The following is a 20,664-nucleotide window of genomic DNA, read 5'->3' as shown; positions in this document are numbered from 1 at the left end:
CAGGTCTGCATTAACCACAATATTTGCAGTCAAAATACAAACAAAAAAACACACTATGATAATATATGCATTGTCCTTGAAACTGATTGGTCCACACCAAGGGAAGGCATTCTTTTGAGCCTCGACCCAATTGGTGCTCGACCAGAGGACGCCAAAAGGCGTACAGCTCAAAGACAATGCCACTATCAAAGTAATGAGGGCTCGGGGTGAACATCTACATCATTAGACCTCCTTTGCCAGTACCAAAATATAATAATAGGGTTTTCCCCCTTTTTTCTGGCAACAAAACTGAAACCTTTTTTTACAAGGATTCAGGTCTGCATTAACCACAATATTTGCAGTCAAAATGCAAACAAAAACACACTATGATAATATATGCATTGTCCTTGAAACTGATTGGTCCACACCAAGGGACGGCTTTCTTTTGAGCCTCGACTCAATTGGTGCTCGACCAGAGGACGCCAAAAGGCCTTTTATCATAGTGTGTTTTTGTTTGCATTTTGGCTGCAAGTATCGTGGTTAATGCAGACATTAATCCTTGTAAAAAGGTTTCAGTTTTGTGGCCAGAAAAAAAAGGGGGAAAACCCCATTATTATATTTTGGTACTGGCAAAGGAGGTCTAATGATGAACAATTGCATAGTTACTCGCAAGCTCACTGGCAATGCAACTTTGCTCATTCAAGCCTCTCACGCTGTGACGGTGAGATTGTCACACGACAATCGCGTTGGTGTGGTGCCTCACAGAAAGTGGATCCTGGGTTTGATGCCCAACACGAGCATGGCCTTTCTGTGTGGAGTCTGAATGATCTCCCTCTTATTCTGCACGGCTTTCCTCCGGGTTCTAGGTTTCCTCCCGTAGCTAAACAACAACAACAACCGCCACTCGCCATAAGTGGCGGTGACGTCACCGCGGCGCTTGTGCCAGGCCATGTGCACGTTAAGGCCACGTGAAGTGTCGAACGCCCGCTGGCAGGAGGTCACGGGACAGACCCAGCAGGCGCTTTGGCTCGACTGACTGAGATGAGTGGCCGATGAACCCAAGTGTGCCACCTACCATGCCAACTTGCTGCGTTTTAGCCGCCCGGCGCTCCGCACGTTGTTGCGAGCGTCGCTCCACTGCCCACCGTTGTTGCTGGAGGGCGTTTACCTCCAACTGCCCAGCAGCAGTAGCGTCCTTCACGAGCCTCCTCCGTAGCTAAACACACGCAGGCGTGGTGTGACCGCTATTGGCCCAAACGACACGAAAAGTTACCGCAGAAATCCAATAATTTGCGATCCAATAATCCATAAATCCTTGTAATTTGCGGATTATTGGCGGTTCACGGCTAATCCCCTGCAAATTACTTAATTGGGATAACGAATAACAACATGGATTGCGAAAACTTGGCAGGACCAATTTAACAAAAAAATAATATTTAGAGATACAGTGAGGCCTTCCTGGGTAAAATAGGCATTCGCTCAAATGACTTCATGAATCTGTGAGGGCAGATCTTGTAGGGCCACATGTCAACTGTGCAGCATTGCAGAATTAATACCTGCAGCTTGAACACCTCATTGGACACCCAAGCCTCCTGACTTTGGCATTCTTCGAAGACGACCGGTGAGACGATCGACCGCATCAGAAACATCTACGGGCTGATGCACGCATCTCCTTGTCGAATGGAAAATTCAAGATAATCCACAGTAGCGCGACTGTGGGTATGCAACCCAAACTGTGGACCGCACAGTAAACCCATCGAGACTCATCGAGACCCACAGAGAAACATCGATGGACAAGCCGCAGAATTCTGGCGAATTGCCCGATGATGCTGGATGCAATTACCAGCGAAACGTCGTACTCAAAAATTGTAAATGTTGTGGTTTCACGCTTCAACACACCGGTGGGCTAAAGCAGTGAACTATTTTGTCTTTTGTCAACGTGACACTTTTTTACTGATTGGCCGTGTCGGGTGGTGGAGGGTTACGACACATTTATAAATAACGCGATCTAAACCCAAAAACGTTGATTATGAAACCGCAGAAGTTCGACCAAAACTACACAAACTCTTTCTCCTAAAGCCCTCTCGTCATGCCCAGCAGCAGACCTAGACATTGGCATTTACCTCCTGAGCCGTACTGCCGTCGTACGCGATGATAGAAAACCGCAAATTGCAATTACACATAGCAGCATCGCCCCCCCCCCCACACACACACTGAAAAAATGTCCTGAGACTCAGCGAGACTTTCCTGGGTCAACGAGTTCACGGTAGTAGCAATAGTAATAATAATAATAATCTTAATTTTAGAACTTTCGTGACTGCAGGAATTATTATTTGGTTCTTTCGGTTAAGTCACGTCTAAAGATAAAATAATAAATTAAATTAAATAATAGTATTCTATTATTTAATTTAATTTATAGTATTCTATTATTTTATTTAATTTATTATTTTATCTTTAGACGTGACTTAACCGAAAGAACCAAATAATAATAATAGCAGAGCGTGTGAGTAACTGCACCCTCCTGATTCGGTGAATGTGCAACCCAGGCGAGTTAGTTGGCCACGGCGCTTGTGCACCCATCATCATGGCCCCGCGCAGCGCCCTAGACACACCGAGGCCTGCCCACCACGCGGAGGGGCACAGCGGGACGCAGGTTGTCCACCGCTGGTGTAGTGTATAGTGTAGTGTAAAGTGTGTGCAGCGTAGGATGTCGTGTAGAAAGTGTAAAGCGTGTGTAGTGTATTGTGTAGTGCAGTGTGCGTTTCGGGCAGTCGCCCTACTTTTTCTTCATAGCAGGTACGTGTAAAATAATCACATGGCCAGGTTTATAAACAAATGGATAGGATGCACCTGTGTATTCTGGGCAGGGTATCATAACTGCGTGTCAATGATTGACGCGAGCGTACTGGCACGGCGAGAGAGATTGGCATTCAGCGCGTTGTTGCCTCTGGAGTTAAAGCGAGCAAATAGACCATAAAACGACGAGATGAGAAGTGACTCGCACCCCGTGGTACATTTATCTGTCCTCATATTTTTTATCTTCCAGTCCCCAACCCATCCGCCACTCCCTCTGCGCCCTCCCCCCCCCCTTCAAAATGTTAACCAAGGTGAGATAAAAACCCACTCTGATGTCAGGGATTGAGTTTCTTGAGTATACTTTTGTTTTGATTTAAAGATTTCGTGACTGCAGGGATTCATATTCTTGTTTTTTTCGGTAAAGTCACGTAGAAGGGAAATAATAAAATATATTAATATAAAACAATAAAAATTATCACGACGTTTCGACTGCAACACAAGCAATCATCATCAGGTGTGAAATCCACAGCAAGAAAATTTGAAAAAAGTGGCGGTTTTTCCTAACGTTAGGAAAAACCGCCACTTTTTTCAAATTTCACAGCATTTGATGATTGCTTGTGTTGCAGTCGAAACGTCGTGAGAATTTTTGTTGTTTTATATTCATATTATTGTATTATTTCCCTTCTACGTGACTTTACCGAAAGAACCAAGAATATACTTTTGTCGTTTTTCCCCGGAGCCGTAAAATGTGGCACGGGTCGAAATAGCAAAAACTCATCGACACGAAAGAGAAGCAACGCCAAGCAGCGTCCGCCAACCTACACCCGCATGGCCGTGTTCATCCAACAGGCACAGCAGGCACCGTGCGTGCGATCCACCGACCCTCGCTGGGTTACAGACCGCGTGCGTAGCCGCCACCACGAGCACGCCCGGCTGTACGTACGCGTCTCCCTGCTCGACTGCGAGGCCGTGATGTCGCTGCCTCCGTCAAAAGACGTGCGGCGGCATCGCTTGCCTCTGCCGAGCACCGCGAGACATTGGTGGAAACTCCACATTTTTATGGCAGGGGATTGGGGACGGTCTCTCTGTTCTCTCTCTCCCCGTTGGGCAACCGCAGTTGTCTTATCAAAAAAAAGCCGGCTTTCTTCTTTTTTTTCTTCACCCTCGACCTTGGAGGAGAGCAATCGGCCGACTTTGACCCCTGCACCGGGATCTCGCGATCTTGTCAGTTGAGATGGCAAGGCTGGTCAAGGCCTGAGCCGCTGTCAGTGAGTCTATTGCTTTCATTCCCGATGCAAATGGACTCGGCAATTCTCCTGCGTCACGTGCGGCAAAGCAAATAACACAAGATAACCTTTCCGCCCTTCCCTCTGTCCTCAATAAAGGCCGTTTACTGAAATGACGACGACACTCAGTGATACGACAACGCACCGTACGTACACCGTTTTCTCAATCCACTGCTGGATGAAGCCTTTCCATGCCGTACGTACGTATGTAGAACGTCTTTCGCACCGTACGTAGCCGGGCTTGTTTGTTTGGCCATTCTTCACCACGCCGCTCGGTGCAGATTTTTGTGGCTCCGTATCTCGGTGGCGGCGGCGGCGGTGGAGTGGGCGGTTGTAGAGTGGCGGCCGTTTGGATCCTTCACCGCCCGCGACTTTTCTTCCCGTAGCGGTTAAGCTGCACGGTGGGTCCGTGACCTTGTCCCCCCACGGTAAGACGACGGCAGGGAGAGACGTTGGGCACGTCAGCGTTTTAAAACGGAATCTTATCTTCATCTTACGTCGTCCTTGTTGTTGGTTTTCGTTGCCTTTTTGTTTTTTTTGAAGGGCGTGCGGCAGTTTGGTTTACCATCGCCCAGCCACTTCAACGAATGGTTTTGAAACAAAAATGTCTCGATTTGAAAAAAAAAACATTTCTTGATTTGAAAAAATGTCTCTGATGATTTTCCACACCCTTCTCCCCAAAGTGTTGCATCCCCGTTGCGCTCTTTGTCACGAGCCGCAGTATCCGTTCTGAAAATTTTCTCGGGGAGGCGGTGACCCCCGGAGGCCCAGGCGACATTGCTCGTTGTTGCAGAGGTTCGCATCCAGCAGGCCCGGGCCTGATTCATTCTGCGCGTTTACCGTCGCTATAACGCCACCAGGCGCCGTCCGCATCACTCGTCAAAAGATCGGCGCGACGTCGATCGCGAGGGCAGGCCCCGTTTTGCCGTGCCGGGCGTCACGCTGCAAATTTGCAACAGCAACAAAAAATGTGAAGCACATAACAGCTTGAGAGGACTGTCTGAAAGCGTGTCTTGAGACATGTAGAATGGAAATAATAAAATAATAAAAATAAAACATACTACATTTTTTGAATATTATTTTAATATATTATATTATTATAATATATTTTTTATTTTATAATGTTTTATTGTTTCATATATTTTTTTTCCATTCTACGTGACTTTACCGAAAGAACCAAGAAGATGAATCCCTGCAGTCACGAAAGCTTTAAATCGAAAAATACATTTTGTGGGACATTGCGTGAGCTTTTCACAGAACGTATTCCAGAAAACCCTTCAAGTGGGACGTTTGTCCTCGCACAAGATGGGGTTGTACTGCTCCCCCCCCCCCCCCCCGCTGCATTCTGCTGTGAGATCGGTGGACATTGCACAGCGGCCAAAACTTTTATTTAAAATCTCAAGAGCCGGACTTTAGCCACACTGAGTGTGAAATAGCAACTCGTAGTACGGCGTTTTGTTTGTCTGCGTGTATGTTGAACTTCTTTCGCACCATACGTAGCCAACCGTCCTAATCGGAGGTGCAGTCGGCGGTGATCACGCACGTAGACCATCAGCTCACCGCACTTGGGAGCCCGGCTCAATCACAGGCGGGCCGGGATTCCAGATTCAAACCCAAAATGTCAGCAACGTCGGCTCAGCCATTTGGCCATTTTGCAAACGTATCCCTTACCAATCACTCACTGGAACATTGAACATTAGGAGCTACACGCAGCGGAGGAAGACGAGCCAATCGAGTAACAACGAGCGAATTGAACGACTGGATGCCGCAGCTGGGAATATCCATCGTCGCAGAGTTCCCGAGTCAAACACCGCCGACAGAGGCAAGTGGAAGGAGACGCCACGATTGCTGACGTCTTTGAGGAAAGGGCACGCGGCGCACGGGAAAGTTTGACGCGGACGCAAATTGCTTTGAATTTGCACGAAAAACAGAGATTGCGACGCGTTTGCACGTCTTTGAAAGCGAATGACGAAACGTCCAAAAGTTTGGCCAACGATCGATTCTCGAGGTCAATATTTTCAACCGTCCTAACACGATACCACTCGGGCTGCTTGTGCGCCCCATTATTATAGCCCCAACCACCAACCCACCCCTCGCCACCCCCCCCCCCCCCCCACACACACTGGCGGTAGCACATCAAGTAGGACGTGCACGGAGCATCATTCCAAGTCGCTTTATCGCTTGCCGTAAAAGCGACGGAGCAAAGCGCGTCGCTTTGCGGGGGGGGGGGGGGGCGGTGGGGGTTCAGCGGCGGCACCTGGAGTGGCTGATGAGCCCAAAGTGCAGGCGAGGCTGGCGCGCACCACAGCGCTTGGTCGGTGTGGAGGGCAGCGTCGTTGCAGCCGACACAGCTGCAGAGTTGTTTCAAGTGCTGCCCCCCCCACCCGTATGCTGGGGTTTTCTCTGCAATTCCTCACAACAAAGACAAAGATCCCCCCCCCCCGTATAGCCTTTAATAGAATGTTGGGGCAAGTGCTGTTAGCGAGCACCTATGAAGGCTGGAACGGTACACGAAGGGGTGGGTGGCCAGCACCATGCCCGATCGCCTTTGTCTCCCCAGTGGCGATGTTTACACACCGCACCAGGTACTCATTTGAGGCTGAGTCGACCTAGGGGAGGCCCAGGACCGGTTCAGATAATCGTCACTGGTGTTGGCGGTGAGTGGGGATAGCGCAGCGCGCTAAACGCTCCACTACTGCTCCCCCAACACACACACACACGCATGCAATGAAACAAATTAATATACTCGAAAAGGGAATTTTCAAAATGAAGAAAACCCAAAGCAAATGTGTTTTCAGCCTCGGCGAGACTTTGACAGGGAACAGCCGATGCAGCAATAAAATGACCACTCAATTGCAAGTGATACAAGTATAACCCGTAAAAACAAAGTTTTTCACTATAAATCCTTTATATGCGTGGCGGCTAGAGTCCTCTCATCCTCTGGCTTGAGATGGCTGCCACCTATGGGTCAGATGATTGCATGGCACCATTAAGCAATTGGTAATTAAATATTATATTTTTGTCCTAAAAAGTGTAACATTTTGTCACGCACAACGAGTCTGTGTGGAAAATGTCAGCTCGATTGGATCACGGGAAGTGGGTTAAAAAACGACCGAAAGATTTGCACGGTCGTAAGCGCGCAAGCAAGCAAGCAAGTGAACTTAATATAAAGGATTTAAGAATACGAGTCATTTGTCGGAGGAGATTATCAACAGGTAACGGTGCAGCCCCTGCAATTGCTTGCTCACGACACTGCTGCCCGAGGGCATCTCTTACGAGGAGAGCCAGCCGCCTTGGAAGAGGTGGCAGTACCCACACTTTAACCCAACCGCACGCGACCTGCCTAGCCGGTGATTCCCGTTTGTACTGCCCAGTGGACAAAGGCGGCGGGGGGTTTTAAGAAACCTACCCCGTCGTTTCAGCTGCCGCGCCGGGAGATCCAACTGGTGGCCGACTAGAGTTGTGCCAACCGTTACGCTGTTAAAAAATGAAACTATTAAACTTTTTTTTTTGTTACCAGGTCAGGCCACACTGAGCTATACAGCTGTTTTTCAGAAGCGACCTGGCCACAAATGATAGCTCAACAAAGTGGCTTATCACGTGGACATGTATAGCAGCCAAATACCCTAAGCGCATTACGTTGAGAAAAATCCATACCACCACGTGGAGAGAGAGAGACACACAAACTCCAAATATACAGCAGCAGGCGTCAGAGTCGGGATCGAACCGACGACCTCCTGCATACCAGGCGAGGGAGTTAACATCTCGCATCATCCTGATCATCTCATCTTATATTTATAGAGCGCCTTAGCTCAAATCGCTTTACATAACTACCAAAAACCCGTAATAAAAACTCGAGTGATTGAGATGGCAAGGGCGTGCGAGGGCTGAGGAACGAGCGTCCGAAGGCGCACAGAGGTCACGAATGGGCTACAGGGGAGGGACGGGAAGGAGTGGAGGGGTGAGGGGCAGGGAAGTGGATGGAGAAGTGAGGCTTTGAGGTGAGGCTTTGAGAGAGGAACGAAAAGAGGTTCAGGAGGCGGACCGCTTGAGGTGCACGGCACTACACCGGCCACGATTAGCCGGCCGTTCGTAATGGTTGGCAATCAGATTCCGGTATTGTGGCCCAACTCGGTCGATCACGCGCCACGTGGTGGATCAAGTCGACGGTTAGCCGCCCACCGTGGACAGCCTGGCCGCCCGCCCGCCATGAGAACGTGGAAGTTGCCACCGCTGGCTCATGGCCAACCGGCGGAGGGGACGAGCCGCCTCTCTCGCCAGCTCCTATCTCACCCCCCCCCGACCCCCACATCGAATGTTGCAAAACAACACCGGGGGGGGGGGTGGTGGTGGTGCGTTGCCAGCCACCCACTCGGTGTCACGGCTTGTTAGTGGCAGCTGCCGAGATTGCGCCGAGCGCCGATAACGGAATCCGGTTCCGCAAACCGGGGACATGGGGCGGGGGGGGGCCGGTGCAGACAGCAGCGACGACTGAACTCTGAACGACGAGCCTCGTGCCCCCCCCACCCCCCTCCTTGCCGTCTTCAAGATCTCTCTCATCTCACTCTACTCCCCTCCACGCACTCTCCTACCTCTCATCTCACTCTACTCCCCTTCACGCACTCTCCTACCTCTCATCTCACTCCACTCCCCTCCATGCACTCTCCTACCTCTCCCCTCTCATCTCACTCTACTCCCCACCACGCACTCTCCTACCTCTCCCCTCTCATCCCACTCTACTCCCCTCCACACACTCTCCTACCTCTCCCCTCTCATCTCACTCCACTCCCCTCCACGCACTCTCCTACCTCTCCCCTCTCATCTCACTCTACTCCCCTCCACGCACTCTCCTACCTCTCCCCTCTCATCTCAATCTACTCCCCCACACACTCTCCTACCTCTCCCCTCTCATCTCACTCTACTCCCCTCCACGCACTCTCCTACCTCTCCCCTCTCATCTCACTCTACTCCCATCCACGCACTCTCCTACCTCTCATCTCACTCCACTCCCCTCCACGCACTCTCCTCCCTCTCCCCTCTCATCTCACTCCACTCCCCTCCACGCACTCTCCTACCTCTCCCCTCTCATCTCACTCTACTCCCATCCACGCACTCTCCTACCTCTCATCTCACTCCACTCCCCTCCACGCACTCTCCTCCCTCTCCCCTCTCATCTCACTCCACTCCCCTCCACGCACTCTCCTACCTCTGATCTCAATCCACTCCCCTCCACGCACTCTCCTACCTCTCCCCTCTCATCTCACTCTACTCACCCACGCACTCTCCTACCTCTCCCCTCTCATCTCACTCTACCCCCCCCCCACACTCTCCTGCCTCTCCCCTTTCATCTCTCTACTCCCCTCCACGCACTTTCCCCCTCTCATCTCACCCTACTCCCCTGCATGCACTCTTACCTCTGGTCTCTTGACTTCTCACCCGGTTCAACAACAACAACAACAAATGAAACTACCCCTATCGATTCCGTGCGGATAACGGTTGAGCGCGGTTAAATATCGTGCCGGTGGCTGAGATTGTCCCACTCTCGCTCGCGGGGGTGGGGGGTGGGGGGGCTTTCAGAGAGAGTGACAGAATGCCGAAGTCAGCACAGCGGAGATTCAAATCCCACCCGGGATGAAGCCAGGATCTCAACTATGCCTCGTTTGAAGTTTCCTGCACAGTCACAAAGACAAAGATCCTAACGGGTGTAGCCTTGACAGTCCGTAGTGGCAAGTGGCTGTTAGCGGCACGGCACATGAAGGGGGTGGGTGGCCAGCACCGCGCCCGGCCGCCTTTGTCTCCAGAGTGCTGATGTGTTTGTTGTTTTTTACACACCGCACCAGATACCCATTTAAGGCCGAGTCGACCTAGCTCACCGCTGTCACAACGACTGTTCACGCGCACGTGCGTGTGCGTGCGCGTGCGGCAACACCAAAGCATTGTCGCCCTGCGCTTAGAGTCTCAACGCTTTTGGTGAGAGCCCAACGCTTGACAGCGAAAACATGTTCGTCTTTTGTTTTTTTTAAAAGCCGTATTCTTCATCGGACGAACGACGCAGGAGAAGCGGGGGTTGGGGGGGAGGGTCGCCGTTCGGCGTTGCGCCGGCGACGGCGATTGAAGCGGCGGCTCTGAGAGTGCGGATTCCCCCCATCATCGTCTCCCCCCCCACAGGTGGCGTGCGATGATCCGCCAGCCGACAGCGGCGCCGCGCTCCAATCCTCTCGTCGTCGTCGCCGTCGTTTAAAGCGCGGCGTCAGCGGGAACGTTTTCGATTGTGCGCAGCGGCTTCTTATTTGTTTAATTCTTGTTTAGCATCTTGCCACTACATACCTATCTTGATTTGAAGCTTTCGTGACTGCAGGAATCTATACGCTTTGGTTCTTTTGGTAAAGTCACGTGGGTAGAAAATTAAATTAAATTAAAATATATCACGACGTTTCGATCGCAACACAAGCGGTCGATATATTATTTTTTATTTTATTTTTCTACCTACGTGACTTTACCGAAAGAACCAAAGAGTACACTACATACCTGTCAACCCCTTGTCAGTGGCCTACCTTATTACAGACCAACTCAGACCGTATTGGTCAGCCCGTGCTCCTTATAAATGTCAACGTTCATCCTACAAAGTCCCATCGCAAGGGAGAAACACAACAAATACACAATTAAATGTGTTGCCCATATTGAAACGGCTGTACGCCGTAAGAACCTCAAAACTTGATTTCCCTGTACAAGAATACGGGTAAACTACAGTAAAACCTTCGGTTTGCGAGCATTTTTCGTTCCGGAAACGTGTTTGTCATCCAAAGCACTCGTATATCAAAGCACTCGTATATCAAAGCACTGGTACATCAGTTGTGATCACGTGACGCTCGGCAGACAAAGCGTGTACACGTACTACTCGTATTGCAAGACCTCGCTCGTTTATCAAATTAATATTTATTTAAAAAATTTGCTCGTCTTGCAAAACACTCGCAGACCAAGTTACTCGCAATCCAAGGTTTTACTGTATTTGGGTTGGCAGTTGTGCCATTTATCGACTTTGCACTTCGATCGTTTTTGTTGTGTGGGTTCACCGCAGTTAGCCGATTTGGCAGGATGCGTGTGGTGGTGGGTTAAGGTGTAAAGTGTGGTCTACTCACGCCTCTTCCAAGTATGGAAGAGTAGGCCAAAACAAAAACCTCTAGAGGGGCTCTCTTAGAGGTCTGGCTAGTGGAGGCACTTTTTTCAGCAGTGGCGTGACCAAGCAATTGCAGGGCTGCGCCTGTACCCTTTCTTCTTGGTTCTTTCGGTAAAGTCACGTAGAAGGGAAGTAATAAAATAATAAAAATAAAACATGATAAAATAATTCTCACGACGTTTCGACCACAACGCAAGCGGCCGAAACGTCGTGAGAATTATTTTATTATGTTTTATTTTTATTATTTTATTACTTCCCTTCTACGTGACTTTACCGAAAGAACCAAGAAGATGAATCCCTGCAGTCACAAAAGCTTTAAATCGAAATGTACCCTTTCTGTTTACCCCACCAGGGTCAGGATGTCATTCCATTTAGTTTTTTTACTGCCATGTAAATTTAATTCATTGACCCCTGCGGATCTTCAACCGGCGATTCGGCTCAGCTGGTATAGTGAGCGGCTCGTAATTCGAATGTCGTGAGTTCAAACCCTGGCTGGGAGGGAGGGAGGGGGGTGTGGGGGTTGACTCGGCCCCTATCATCCCTCGGGAACTCGATAAAATCAGTACTACTTTATGCAGTGCCGGATGAAGCGAGTGCGGGGCCTGTAGCATGATGTTATAAAGGGGCCCTAAATAAAAAAAAACACGCGGAAATATTTAAACACGCAAATTTTTCACTTGCATAGTAAGGTAATTGTATTTTTTCATTTGCTATATAGCCAGATGATACGACAAATCGCTAATCTTAAACACCCAGTCGTTCGTAAAAGTTTAAGGCGGTATAGTACTATAGTAATAGAGCAAGTGCAGAATCACTGAACCGGAATTGATAGCTTGAAAGCATTTAGCGCGGGGCCCTTGAAAGTGCGTGGCCCGTAGCATGTCTAGCTACTTGTGCTACTACGATAATCCGGCACTGACTTTATGGGGAAATGCAACGTTTTTCCCATGGATAGACTTTTCCCCGTCATCATCATCATCATCGCGATCCACGGGGCAGATAGCCCCGTAGGTATCCACTGCACACTTCATATTTGTTTTCCCCACTTTCCTCTGTCTTGTGCCAATATTTTTCTGGCACCAATCTCTTACGTGGCCGTGAATCTATTCTATGTCAGGTCTTCCTCTCCGTCCGGTTCCTTCCATTTGTCCCGACACCACACTTTTAATTTGCCTGCTGTTGTCCATCCTACACGTGTGTTCAAATGGTGCCAGTTTCCTTCTCATCACTTCCTGCACGACCAGGCCTTATTCTACGTGCAGCCGTCATGGGAAGGAAGAATTCCCATGACTGGCTCAAGGGGTGTACCTAGGAGATGGGGCACTGTTCCAATTCTCCTCCGAGCAGCAAGTCACACTTTTAAATCTTGTTGCCGTGAGCACGTGAGCTCTGATTAGTCATAATAATTCCATTTATATAGCGGCTTTTCATCAAGGATCTCGAAGCTCTGTCCAGGACACGGCAGCAGCAGACACTCAGCATAACAATAATATAAATATATTTAATGAATAATTTACTAAATGAACTAAAAGTTTAATAAGCAGAAGCGTATAAATAAGTTTTGAGGCGCATTTAAAAAAATGTCCACAGACTCTGAGAGATCCATCTGATGTCACGTGGAAGAGCGTTCCGTAGCCTGGGGGCTACACGGAACAAACCTCAGTCACCCGTAGACCTTGAGGGGACATATGGGTACAGCATGTCAAATGATTCATAATCAACGTTTTTGGTTTAGATCGCGTTATTTATAAATGTGTCGTAACCCTCCACCACCCGACACGGCCAATCAGTAAAAAAGTGTCACGTTGACAAAAGACAAATAGTTCACTGCTTTAGCCCACTGGTGTGTTGAAGCGTGAAACCACAACATTTACAATTTGAGTACGACGTTTCGCTGGTAATTGCATCCAGCATCATCGGGCAATTCGCCAGAATTATGACAAATATTGGTCGCGAAAGCCTACGTGTTAAAATGTCAAATTATGTAGGCTGCGGCAAGATGGTTCACTGCTTTGTAAGGTAACACTTTGATATTGTGCCCCTCTCTTCCCCCAGTGATGTTTGAAGATCACAGCTACTTGCTGACCGTCTCCGGCCAGAAGATTTTCGTGGTGAAGAGGAAGAGATCTTCGTCGTGTCCCAAGGAAGCATAAGAACGAGGAGACATCACGATTCACGCCGATGGTAGTGGCTGTTATTAAACCCAGTAGTTTCCAGCCTTGTTGGTGTTGTGGCCCCCCAATCCAGACAACAATTCCCAGGGTCCCCCCAAAGTTACTTCGAACAGCACGGTTGGATATGTATGGTGCGAAAGAAGTTCAACATATATACATACTGAGACCAGTATTAACACGTCGGCTTTCGCGACCAATCTCATCCATAATACAGGCTTTTTTTTGGTGAGATCGCGGAAATATATAAAAGTGTCGTTAAACCCGCCACCACCCGACACAGCCAACTAGTAAGGTTTGTCACGTAAACAGAACGTGGCCAATTCGTTACTAGTACAGCACTAACCGGTGTGTTGGAGAGCCAAGCCACAACATTTACAATCTGAGTACGACATTTCGCCAGTAATTGCAACTAGCTTCAGTAATTACAACAAGCTTAATTGATTAAGCCAGTTGTAATTTGTGGTGAAACGTCGTACTCAAGATTGTAAATGTTGTGGCTTTGCTCACCAACACACCGGTTAGTGCTGTACCAGTAATTGGCTGTGTCGGTGGTGGCGGGTTTAACGATCTATCCCAAACAAACTTGTATTGTGGATGAGAACAGCACACACAAATATTTTTACGACACATTCACACCCCTAGTCATTGTGGTGTTAGCAAGTCACGTGTTTCACGCTGCGCATCCGTCTGCGTTTTTGTCACCGCGACGCGGCGCCGAAGCTCCCCGCACACGTTTTTAACATTTCACCTGCACGGTATCCCTGCCGCAGAATCCTGTGTCCCTCCCCCCCCCCCCCCCCCCTCTGGCAGGCGACCGGGGCGCACCCCGCAGGTTTGAGAGCCCCGTGGGCTGAACGTGGCGCGCGGCGCTGCACACGCGCCACGCACGCCCCACGTGTGCACGCACTAAAGTTGTTGAAAAAGTGAAAAGTATTTTTGCGCTACGTTCGCACACGCACGCACACGCGCGCACGCGCACGCACACGCATGCACACACACGCACGCACACACACGCACGCACACACACGCACGCACGCGCGCGCTTCACACGTGCACGAGCGCGTGTGAAGAGCAAGACAAGTCAGCGCACACAGACGCACACGTCGTAATACAGAGGCAAAGGTACCCCCCCCCCCCGAGCCTCGGCAGACTTCTGGGGCAAGTGCTGTTGGCGAGAACGGCACGCGAAGGGGTTGGTGGCCAGCACGGGGCTCCGATGCCGTTGTCAAAGCACCGCGCCTGGCATCCATTTAAGGCTGAGTCGACCTAGGGGGGGGAGGTCCCAGAACCGGTTCGGATGTTCGTCACTGACGTTGGCCTTGAGCGGGAATCGAACTTGGGTCGCGGGGTTACGCAAACGCGCACGCACACAAACAAAGACAAAGATCCCACTCCCCCCGTCATAGCCTTAACAGACTCTTCGGGGCAAGTGCTGTTGGCGAGCGCCTATGAACACAGTCGGGCACGTACGCATCACGGAACCCTGCCACGCATTCACGCACGCATCCGTGCGCTCACCACGCACCGAACGCTGTTAGTGCGTCGCGACGTTTGGGAAGCTTCGCTCGAACTCGCTGCTCCTGCTGCTGCTGCTTCTTCTATGGGAGATCACGGTGGCAGCGTTGGTCCTAATACATTTGTAAGTGGGCTCGCTGCGCGTGGGCCTTCGTCGCGTGGACATCCGCAAAATTTGCAAATAAATGCGCGCGGATAATAACGCGACGTCGTCTCGTGAAACTCGGAACGGCGTGGAGCGGCGCGGTCATGAATACATCATGTCGCGTGCGCTTGGCTTTGTCTTACCCCGCAAGGTCTCACCGAGTCTCGAGGCTGAGTTTCGAGGAGGGATCTGCCAGGTTACGTGTGGTCTGGGGCGCAGTTGCTGTGTGGGTGTCATCAGTGCCGGATGAAGCTAGTGGGGGGCCTGTAGCATGATGTTTTAATAAAGGGGCCCTAAATTAAAAAAAACACGTAAATATTTAAACACAACATTTTTAACTTGCATAGTAAAGTAATTGTATTTTTTCATTTGCTATACAGCCAGATAATACGACAAATCGCTAATCTTAAACACCCAGTCGTTCGTAAAAGTTGAAGGTGGTATAGTACTATAGTACTATCAGTAATATAGTAATAGAGCAAGTGCAGAATCACTGAACCGGAATTGATAGCTTGAAAGCATTTAGAGCGTGGCCCTTGAAAGTGCGAGGCCCGTAGCATGTCTAGCTACTTGTGCCACTCGGATAATCCGGCCCTGGGTGCCATCCCAATTGAGTCGCATTTAGCATTGGGATGATCGGCCGATACCAGTCACATCGTATGCTGCCGATGATGACAGCGCTTGCCTCTGTCAGCCGACGACGATGTTGCTACTCGTCTTCAAGAGTCTCCACCAACCTGCGCCGTCCTATCTCGCCGATTGGTGCGTCCCGGCTTCAACGGTCACCAAATCGACTCCGACTACGATCCGCGGTGAATCAGCGGAGTTTCGGGAATCCATCCCTGAGTCAGGAGCCAGTTCCGCCAAAAGTGTTGTTTCAGAGAGGCTACGTCAATGTGCGGTCAATGCACATTCGTGATGGACTGGACCCGTGAGAATGCACAATATCAAATGTTCTTACCGCTTTTGATGGTGCTGCTGCTGATGATGCTGATGAGGATAATAATACCATACTTGCCAATACTTGAGGCGGTAGCTAATCATATCAGTTTACATGTTTGGGGGGGGGGGGAATGTAAAATATTTGGCTTCAAAATCGGTGAAAGGGGTAAAAGAGTTTAAACGTTGGCAGCCTGCCGGCGAGTTCGTTGGCTTTATGAAGTGACACGAAGGTGACTCAGCAGTAGAGCAAGCGGCTAGCAATCGGAAGGTGTGGAGTTCAAATCCTGGTTGGTGGGTTGACTCGGCCCCATCATCCCTCCACCAGGGTTGATAAAATAGGTACTTTTTATGGAGGGGCGGGGAGGGCTGTGGGAGGCTGTCCTATGGATAAACTCGCCCCTGCCATAGGAATGTGGAATTTCCACAACTGACTCAGCAGGGCTGCAAACGGGAGACAAGCACCAACGACTCGATTGCTAAATTCTGAGCAGCAAGGAAATCCCTTTGCTTGTGCTGATGGTGATGTTACCACTGCCGCTGATGATGATGTTGCTGCTGCTGATGATGGTGATGTTACCACTGCCGCTGATGGTGATGTTGCTGATGATGGTGATGTTACCACTGCCGCTGATGGTGATGTTGCTGCTGATGATGATGGTGATGTTGCTGCTGATGATGATGGTGATGTTGCTGCTGATGATGGTGATGTTACCACTGCTGCTGATGGTGATGTTGCTGCTGATGATGATGATGGTGATGTTACCACTGCCGCTGATGGTGATGTTGCTGCTGATGATGGTGATGTTGCTGCTGATGATGATGGTGATGTTACCACTGCCGCTGATGGTGATGTTGCTGCTGATGATGATGGTGATGTTACCACTGCTGCTGATGGTGATGTTGCTGCTGCCGCTGATGGTGATGTTGCTGCTGATGATGATGGTGATGTTACCACTGCTGCTGATGGTGATGTTGCTGCTGATGATGATGGTGATGTTGCTGCTGATGATGATGGTGATGTTGCTGCTGATGATGATGGTGATGTTGCTGCTGATGATGATGGTGATGTTGCTGCTGATGATGATGGTGATGTTGCTGCTGATGATGATGGTGATGTTGCTGCTGATGATGATGGTGATGTTGCTGCTGATGATGATGGTGATGTTACCACTGCTGCTGATGGTGATGTTGCTGCTGATGATGATGGTGATGTTGCTGCTGATGATGATGGTGATGTTGCTGCTGATGATGATGGTGATGTTGCTGCTGATGATGATGGTGATGTTGCTGCTGATGATGATGGTGATGTTGCTGCTGATGATGATGGTGATGTTACCACTGCTGCTGATGGTGATGTTGCTGCTGCTGACGGTGATGCTGCTGATGATGATGATGGTGATGTTACCACTGCTGCTGATGGTGATGTTACCTTTGCACTGCGCGTGAACAGCGAAAATGTCAAACTGCTCTGCGTTTGAAAATCAACACATTTTGCCCGGCGATGCTACCGCTGCTGCGTTGACAGCGGTGCAACAAACGAAAACAAAGAACAACAACAAAACAACAAAACACGTCGACCCTAAAAAGAAAACGGAGAAAAAGAGGCGACGTTTCTGGCAGATGGTCATCCTCACTCACGGCACACACACACGCACACAGCGAGCGGGCCAGACTCTTGCATCTCTGGCCTACGTGGCGAAGGGCCGTAGCCCGAAACGTCGCCTATATGAACACGCTCTTCCTTTCCAAGGAGCGTCAGTTGCCTACCAAAGCCGACCTTCGGGGAGTTTTTTGTTTAATTTTTGTGTGTCCGTCGTGGATCAAATCACCGGCCTCGCGTCTCCACGGTTACGCGGCGGGGCTCCGGCAAAGCTGTCGAAACCCGCGACTTCCCAAAACAAAAACAACAACCCCCCCCCACCCCCCCATAATACATGAAATCTGTTGGGCGCCACAACTGGTCCACTCCAACATCAAAGGGGCGGATTTCGGGGCGAGGGGTTTCGTGGAGTGATGAAGGAGCTGATGGTTTTCCTGCGCTCACAACTGAAGCTTCTTGGCGTCGGGGAGGTGCAGAAATGTTCACGGAGTTGACGCCGTGGAGGGAGCAAGTCGGCCCAGCGAAGGAAGAGAGACACGTGCCAATGCACGTGCGTCTTTATGCGTGTGTGTGTGTGTCTGTGTGCGTGTGTGTCTGTCTGTGGGTCTGTGTGTGTGTGTCTGTGTGCGTGTGTCTGTGTGTCTGTGTGTCTGTGTGTTTTTCTGTGGGTCCGTGTGTGTGGTGGGGAGCGGCGGTGTAGTGGTTAGCGCTGCGCTACGAACCCGGAGACCCCGAGTTCGATTCCCGCTCACGGCCAACACCGGTGTGATCTCCCGTTCCTGTCGATCCCCGCCCCAAACCACCGCCGCCGCCTCCCCACCACCTCCCACGCCCCCCCCCCACCACCTCCCCTGCCCCCCCCCACATCCACCTCCCCCCCCCCCACATCCACCACCTCCCCCGCCCCCCCCCCACATCCACCACCTCCCCCCACATCCACCACCTCCCCCGTCCCCCCCCACATCCACCACCTCCCCCGCTCCCCCCCCACATCCACCACCTCCCCGCCCCCCCCCCACATCCACCTCCCCCCCCCCACATCCACCACCTCCCCCCACATCAACCACCTCCCCCGCCCCCCCACATCCACCACCTCCCCCCACATCCACCACCTCCCCCGCCCCCCCACATCCACCACCTCCCCCGCCCCCCCCCACATCCCCCCCCCATCCCCCCCCCACATCACCCCCCATCCCCCCCCACATCCACCACCTCCCACGCTCCCCCACGCCCCCCCCCACCCCCCACATCCACCCCCCCCATCCACCCCCCCCATCCCCCACCTCCCCCCCCCAGCCCGTGATTTCCCAGCGGTGCGCCGCGCTGTATAACAAGGCGGCACCGCGCGCGCCTTAAAAATAAACCGCGGCCCGGCGCCCCCCGGGGATCGTCGGGCCGCGAGCGCTAATTTGGCTTAACGAGCGCCGTGCGTGCAAGGCGACACCACCGCGGTCGTGCCGCCCCCGTTACCACAGCCCCCGGGATTGATGTTGCATTTATTTATTTATAATCCCCTCCGAGGCCACGTGTTCCCCCCCTCCCCCCTTTCTCTATCCGCGTACCCCCCCCCATCCCCCCATTCCACTGCAAGCTAATTATCATTTTCACCGTGCAAACAATTTGGCTTTAATTACGATCGTTATTAATCGTTGCCGTGTTCTCACCCCCCCCCCCCCTTGCCACTTTAGCTACAAGAATCACCTGGGGGTGCGAATCGATTACTCGGGTGGGGGGGGCATTATCATGAATTCACTCACACACGTGTCACTCCACTGCTGGACGAAGGCTTCCCCCCCCCCGCTCCGCCCACCACGCCATTGTTGGTCCCAGGGATTGGCTCAGAATTCGGATCGATTAATCGCCCCGCAACTGGGAATGTTTTTTACCGTGGGCAGAAATCAAACTCGGGGCTCTTGAGTTGTGATTGCTTGCTGGCGGCAAGGCCTCCAGGAAGGCTCTAAGCCAGTGGGGCTCTTCACATTTACTGCAGCCTTGCACCCTCTTTGGTTGTCAGAAAGAGCATCTCGCACCCCCAGAGACGGCATCAGGACGCACCCACAGTGGATGCGTGCACCCACAGTGGATGCGTGCACCCACAGTGGATGCGTGCACCCACAGTGGATGCGTGCACCCACAGTGGATGCGTGCACCCACAGTGGATGCGTGCACCCACAGTGGATGCGTGCACCCACAGTGGATGCGTGCACCCACAGTGGATGCGTGCACCCACAGTGGATGCGTGCACCCACAGTGGATGCGTGCACCCACAGTGGATGCGTGCACCCACAGTGGATGCGTGCACCCACAGTGGATGCGTGCACCCACAGTGGATGCGTGCACCCACAGTGGATGCGTGCACCCACAGTGGATGCGTGCACCCACAGTGGATGCGTGCACCCACAGTGGATGCGTGCACCCACAGTGGATGCGTGCACCCACAGTGGATGCGTGCACCCACAGTGGATGCGTGCACCCACAGTGGATGCGTGCACCCACAGGTTCAGAAGAAGAAGAAGCACATACTCTTAGGTTTATTTCGGTAAAGTCACGTAGGTAAAAAATAAAATTAACAACAATTAACAATTAACAACTCTGGCACCTCCCAGCTCATACCAGTCTACATAACAAAGGTTCAGTCCTAGCAACAGCCTCAGCCGCACCAACCTTACCTGGCAACAAAACTGACACCTTTTTTACAAGGAGTCATGTTTGCATAGACCACAATACCTGCAGTCATAATGCAAACAAAAACATAACTCTAATAATGTGCACTGTCCTTGAAGTTGATTGGTCCACACCCGAGACAGCTTTCCTTAGAGCCTAGTCTCACATGGGTGTTGGACCAGATGACGCCAAAAGGCGCACAACTCAAAGACAATGCACCATCAGAGTATGAGAGCTCGGGGTAAGCATTTACAATTATCAAATGAGGTTCCAATGGTGCATCGCCAATTGTCCAGGGCAGTTGTATTCAAGAGCGACTCACGCTATTGCACAGCCCACGACCGAATTAATCGCACCTCTTTGTCCAAAGCCGCTACGTGGCCCTC

At 51.1% G+C, this 20,664-nt stretch overlaps 1 protein-coding gene across 4 annotated transcripts in view; it reads left to right on the top strand.

Annotated features, from left to right (window-relative positions):
- Nucleotides 1–15,129, top strand: part of LOC144947019 (ragulator complex protein LAMTOR4-like) — a 62,589-nt gene extending 47,460 nt beyond the window's left edge. For all 4 annotated transcript variants that reach the window (XM_078876148.1, XM_078876145.1, XM_078876147.1 and 1 more), the window contains one exon: nucleotides 13,294–15,129. In XM_078876148.1, coding sequence (XP_078732274.1) covers nucleotides 13,294–13,391 — 98 coding nt within the window. In that variant the 3' untranslated portion in view covers nucleotides 13,392–15,129. The remainder of the gene's footprint in view (nucleotides 1–13,293) is intronic.
- Nucleotides 15,130–20,664: the final 5,535 nt, after the last annotated feature.

The sequence above is a fragment of the Lampetra fluviatilis genome, chromosome 43, assembly GCF_964198595.1.
Source record: "Lampetra fluviatilis chromosome 43, kcLamFluv1.1, whole genome shotgun sequence".
NCBI classification, from domain to species: domain Eukaryota; kingdom Metazoa; phylum Chordata; class Hyperoartia; order Petromyzontiformes; family Petromyzontidae; genus Lampetra; species Lampetra fluviatilis.
Note: the sequence above shows the minus strand (reverse complement) of the source record. Positions and strands in the feature narration are given on the sequence as shown.